A 6,000-nucleotide genomic window follows, 5' to 3' on the forward strand; every position below is an offset into this window, starting at 1 on the left:
CAATTATGTTCCTTGGGAATGGAACAAGTGCAAGTTTGTAAGTTGTTGTTTTGGGAAAAGTTGAGTTAAATATTTAAGTTATTTTTGTAGAAACTTTTGAAAGACATCATGCCAAGAAGAGGAAGAGGAAGAGGATAAGCTGGAAGTAGATCTCCTGCTGCTATGGACTTAGGAGCTCATTTGGTTAATCAAGATGCTATGAGGGAGATGAAAGAAAATTTGTTTGATAGAGTTGCACAGAGGATGTTAGATGCACTAGCAAGCAATTCAGAAAAGAAGTTTAACATTGAAAGACTGAAGGCGTTAAGAGCAACACATTTTGAAGGGACAACTAACCGAGCTGATGTGAAGAGGTGGTTGAGTTTGGTAGAAAAATGTTTAAGGGTGATGGAGTGCCATGAAGAGAAAAGAGTTAAGTTGACAATATTCTTGTTGCAAGGAAGTGTTGAGGATTGGTGGATTCTCCATGTGGCAAGGGTTGAAGTAGTAGACTTTGTTTCATGGCAAGAACTTAAAAGAGTATTTTAAAATAAATTTTATCCTTGTTCGTTATGATCAGCGAAGAGCAAAGAGTTTATGAACTTGGTCAAGGCAATATGACAATTGCAGAATATGAGAAGAAATTTACTGAGTTAGCTAAGTGTGCATCAGTCTTTGTGTTTGAGGAGACAAATAAGTGTCAGCATTTTAAAGATGGTTTAAGGACAGAAATTCAATCTCCAATGACAGCCAATACGAATAGGTCAGATTTTCTAAGATGGATAAGGCTGCCATGCGAGTTGAGAGGTGTTTGGGGGAAGAAGAGAAAGAGTTTGAGAAAAAAAAGGTCAAGTTCTATGCTTAGCAAAGAAGTGGAAATGATAAGTGTTAAAGGATCAAGGAAGCGAGCTAAATCAAACTTTAGCGATTGAAAACCAAGATAAATGGAGTTCGGTAAGAGACACTCAGGGGTTTGTAGGCAGAATAGAATTCATTGTTTTAAGTCTGGTAAAGTTGAACATTACCAAAAAGATTGTGAAGAGAGGATTAAGTTAGGCGAAGAGCTAGCACAGTAGGAGTGGCTTTTCACTCTATACAGCAACCCATGAGAAGAGGACCAGTGATAAATAAGGGAAAAGGAATCGTGGAGATTAGAATTTCTAGGAGGAAATTCTTCAAGGAGGGGAGAATTGTGAGACCCAAGTCCGGAATGGGTTGTTCTTGGAAGAAGGCGTTTTAAAGGCTTAGGCATTTTGAAGTTGGCGTTGAAGCTAGACAACGCGAAGAGAAAAGTACAGGTCTAAGCTCCATAGTGTGAGATGATGTGTGGCAAGAGTTTAGTATTTCAAAAAAATGTCTGATCTCGATTAGACAGCTGATTACAAGTTGAGTTTAGATTAAGCATGGTCTGGAAAGCTAAGTAAGCTAACGCATGTAAAGTTCTAAGTAGGAGCCGAAGAGCTAAGAGAAGTTGAAAGATGACTAATCTGAGTTAGGATTAGTATAAATAAGATTGAAGGATTTAAAGAAAGTGTTATTATATAAGATTTTCAGTGTTGTGCTACCTGCTGAGATAGCACTAGGCGAGAAAAAGAGTTGGAGTTAGACGTTCAGAAAGGAAGGAAACTAAGGCTAAGTATTTTCGTGAGTGATTTTCAAAAAGAAAGAAGTGTTTTGAAAGCATTCTTTCTGAGTGTTTATGTTGTGTTATATGCTTAACACATGTTGTAATGTTAATGTTGTTATTTGAAAAGAAAGTTTCTAAATTAAAGTTTCTATGTGATGATTGTGATGTTATATGCGAGTAAACCATTAGTCTTATTTTTATCAATAAGCTGACTATTATGTGCACATAATGAGTAAATGCAACCATGGTGGTGTTGCGGACCACACTGTGTAGAGAAGTTGGCCAAATGCGTTTGAGTTAATAGCCTAAGTAACAAGAAATGAATCTGGAATTCCCCAAAGAATGCTGGTGAAATGAATCTCAGGTCTATTCGTGAGCATGGTTCATGTTCTTGGTGGAAAGGAATAAGTAAAAGCTAATGTGTGATTTATGTTTTGTTGAAACATGGCGTTGAGAGCTAGTTTATTTTTGATTTTATGTGATTGAATTGTATTCCCTAAAAGGTTTTCAAAAACCATCACTTATTAAGTATTTGACTTATGCGTTAAGTTTTCCTTCCCATCAAGGCATTGAGACCAAGGAAAGAAGGGTAAGGCGAGCAAGCTAGGCATTTAAGGGTGAAGTTGTGTTAGGCGTTAGAAGCCTTTTATTTGTAGTTCCTTGTATCTAATAAAAAGCTTCTTTTGTATTTGGAACGCAAGTTGCTAAGTTAATAAAGAGAAGTCTTTGTTGTTATCTTGCGTTGTGATTTTTGTCGCTTAATAACTTAAGGTTGTAAGTCTGAGCTAAGTGTTGAGGAAATAGTAAGAATCAAAATGTGTTAAGTTTGTTGGTTGTGTTTATCCCACTTATTAAGCATTCTACGTGCTATCTCACAGAGATATTTGCATAGAATGTCTAGGTGATCACATCTCCACTTGGTCGCATAGAGTGACTTTTGGAGCAGGACATGATAGAACTTTAGGACCAAATAGATACACGAAAAGCAGAAAGAACTAAATTTATAATTAAATGAAGCATTTATTTTTAAGGGTGATGTTAAGACCTCTACCCCCCCCCCCCCCCCCCCAGAAAAAAAAAAAAAAAAACTACAAAATCTAAACACATTATTTTGCAACCCACCCATTGCCTACCCACAATTTGCCACATGATTTGTTTCTCCCTCTTTTAGAAAAATGTATATTTTTTAGTTTTCCCCTCAAGTATCGCTCAATCTCAACCACAAACGGTTTGGAAGAGATCCCTGAGAGAAGAATGAGAATTGGATGAACCACTCCACAATTCATCAGCAAGCTGTTTGTGGAGGTTTTCTGTAAGATGGTAAGAATCCCAAAAAACATGCTCATTTGGATTCCTACACACTTCAAACTCCTTCACTCCTCTTCTTCCTCCACAGCTGAACACTCCTCGAAATCTCCCTGTTCCACAGCATGCCTCTTTCCCTTCCTTCAACCCTACATTAATCATATTTCACACTTCAATCTCTTAAATATTTCACAACATAACACCTAACAATAATCTATCATTTGTTACCATATTTCAGTGGATTCTCCATTCTCTGTCTCAGGCTGCTGCTGAAGTCATAGAGTGAATATTTGAACCCCTTCAGCTGTTTCTCCAAGTCTTCAAGAACCTTCACCAATCTCTGGTTGTGTACATTTGCATACTCCGCCAACTCTTCCAAACACTCTCCTCTCTCTCCTCTCAGCCCTGGACTGCAGCCCATTGGCGGCAAATTCATGAACCCGAATTTCCTGCCGCCGCTGTCATATACTTGCTGCCGAAATTAAACAACCAAAGAAAACACCTTCGTTCAATATAAACATTAGACTTTGTATGTCTGAAAGGAAGTTTGAAGATGGCAAAAGCTTACTTTGATGGAAGTTGTTAAGTTACCAATCACCAAGTCAACATATTGAGATTTGGAGTGGGATTTGAGAAATGGGGAATTTGTTAAGAAAAGACTCATGTAATCGTTGGTACCAATACCAAACAAATACACAGCTTTTGATAGTACCAACCCACCTTCAGCTTTGCCCAACTTTCGTTTAAGCCAAGTCTCCACATCCTCCTTAAAGTACTTAATCTGTGCTTTGAGTTCGATCACCTGAGAAACCCACGAAATGCCTTTTGATTGTGTTCTACTATTATGAGTTTTGATCAAATGACTAAATAACGCATTATAAACCTTAAAAGCTCATTTGTTAAGTAATGAATAATGATATCACTTTATTTTAGTTTAATCATGGTGCAGAAAGCAGAGTTGATGATGATCGGCTTTGCATTTTAATATGGAAAAGATGCGGTGGGAGAGTCTGTTATTCTTACCGATCCGTGAAAAGTCTCAGATAAAGCACCTGCTCCAGCAGAAGCAAAGTTCACTCCATAATGATATTGATGAAAACCCGGTTGAAGAAAAGGCGAGATCAAAGGCAGCTTGGCGAATTCAGCTATAACATAGAGAAACGCTAGGAAGCTCAAACACAAATATAGATACAGGGACACAGATATGATAGGATACGATGATACGTCAATTATTGATATTTTTTAATAAGAATGTGACAATAGTACGAAATAAGTACAATAGAAAAATACAAACATCAAAATGATTGAAGTACACTAATCAATAGAATGCAATGAAAAAGAAAAAATAATAAGAGAATTGGAAGAAGATCAGAGGAAAGATACGAAGATAAACGAAGAACTTCATCGTTAAAGTAATGAAATATTCAAGAGGGTTAGTAGAAATTCAATGATATGACAAGAATGAGATGATAATAAGGTTTGGCCTTTAATTTATTTTCATCGCTTTGAATTTTGGAGGAGGGAAAAAACATTTTAAATAAGTTGTTTAACTTTGAGTTGGAAAATATTAGATGATAGCTTTATTTTTCTTAAAAAGATCATCATAGAAATAGTTGCTTATTTTTTTTTCTTTAGAAAAAGGATATCCTAAAAAAGGTCATCCATACATGAGATGTGTCAAATAAGTCAGCATGAAAACATGGATTCTTTAGCTCATAATAAGAGAAACAAAAGTAATGAAAAGTTCAGCCTTCCCCAAATGTATAGAGAGAAAAAAGAAATATTCATCGGAAACCAAGTAGTTTAGCAGCACAGAGAAGACGAGACAACAGAGATGGGTTTGGACAAGAAGAAAATGACATAAACCAAAAATATGGGAAATCTTACCTATAAAGTCAGACACCAAACGACCATCGGAAAATCTTCCAGTAGGGAATCGGAAGTGGGTTTGGCCGTAGGGCCAAAAGTTAGCTTGGTCGAGAGTTGTGGTGTTGATGTAATTATTGTTGCCAGCATCCAAGAAAGAGTCCCCAAAGATGAAAAAAGCCGCATGATTTTCAGGCAGAGAATAGGATTCAACTTCAATGAACCAACGTATGGAACTGAAGATGAAGAAGGTCGCACACAACCCAACTAATTGGCCATGCCTAGTACTTTGAGTTGCCATTAATGGCTTCTCCCCCTGAAGATCACAACTAAGCTTAAGCTGTCAATTACACAATAATATATGAATTTTGGTGAGGAGGGCAAACTACTGTTCCTGCAGTGTTTTTTTAACTAAGAAAACGATGGGTTTCCTGTTGAACCAACGCAAATGCGAAAGTGGGACTAGTGAGTTCCTTTGGAGAGTTCTGATGTGATGTTGATCAGAAACAAATGGAGGGAACATGGGGTGTACGTCAAACTGAATGTATCCAAGATAGAGTTGCGGCTGGGTTTGAAAAAAAGAAATGATTGGAATTTGGAACTTGGAAGGTAAGGCCTCAATAATTTTGATGTAGCTGGTTTGATTATTTACGTTTTCAAAGAGTTAATGATATAACAAATCTTCAATCAGTTGTCACAATCCTAAAGATCAAATAAAATATTTGTCCAACTGTGGATCCAGCTAACTTGTTAACTTATCACACCATTCAATGTCCCAAGACCAAGTCTTCAGCTTGAAAACTTAACAAGCTCTTGCTATGAAATTGAGTGGGTGAAGCCACTCCAAAAATTTGTTAGGGTCTTACCATTGGCCCCATTGCACAGAGGAGGACATCTAAAAATAATTTGTTACAAGAATAGCATAATTTTAAGAAAAATGAATGTTTAACTTTCGTTAGGACTAATAAGCTTTGTTTGAATCTACTCAAGAGATTCAAATTGGAATCAATCATCTTGATCATTAAGTAATGCTCTAATCAAGCCAAAGGCATGTAAAAGTTCGTATTTCTTTTAATTAACTTGATCAGTAATTCTCTCATAAATTAGGGCCACAGTCAAATCTATAATCAATAAATTCAATCAAACTACTTGGGACCCAATAGAAGATATTGTCATTGTTATGTTACAGTTATATATACCCTTATTGATGCAATAGGAAAATA

The 6,000-nt window shown here is 36.5% G+C and overlaps 2 protein-coding genes across 2 annotated transcripts; one reads left to right on the forward strand and one right to left on the reverse strand.

Moving 5' to 3' along the window:
- Positions 1-162: 162 nt before the first annotated feature.
- LOC127148956 (uncharacterized) lies at positions 163-911 on the forward strand. Its single transcript, XM_051083395.1, has 2 exons — positions 163-503; positions 560-911. Exons 1-2 carry the CDS (start codon positions 163-165, stop codon positions 909-911), a joined length of 693 nt encoding a protein of 230 aa, XP_050939352.1.
- A 1,818-nt stretch (positions 912-2,729) lies between these two features.
- LOC103499192 (GDSL esterase/lipase 5) lies at positions 2,730-5,371 on the reverse strand. Its single transcript, XM_008462116.3, has 5 exons — positions 4,799-5,371; positions 3,935-4,056; positions 3,480-3,713; positions 3,140-3,383; positions 2,730-3,060 (listed from the first exon to the last, which is right to left on the reverse strand). Exons 1-5 carry the CDS (start codon positions 5,076-5,078, stop codon positions 2,822-2,824), a joined length of 1,119 nt encoding a protein of 372 aa, XP_008460338.2. The 5' UTR covers positions 5,079-5,371; the 3' UTR covers positions 2,730-2,821.
- Between the last annotated feature and the right edge of the window lie 629 nt (positions 5,372-6,000).

This window comes from Cucumis melo, chromosome 4, assembly GCF_025177605.1.
Source record: "Cucumis melo cultivar AY chromosome 4, USDA_Cmelo_AY_1.0, whole genome shotgun sequence".
NCBI classification, from domain to species: Eukaryota; Viridiplantae; Streptophyta; class Magnoliopsida; order Cucurbitales; family Cucurbitaceae; genus Cucumis; species Cucumis melo.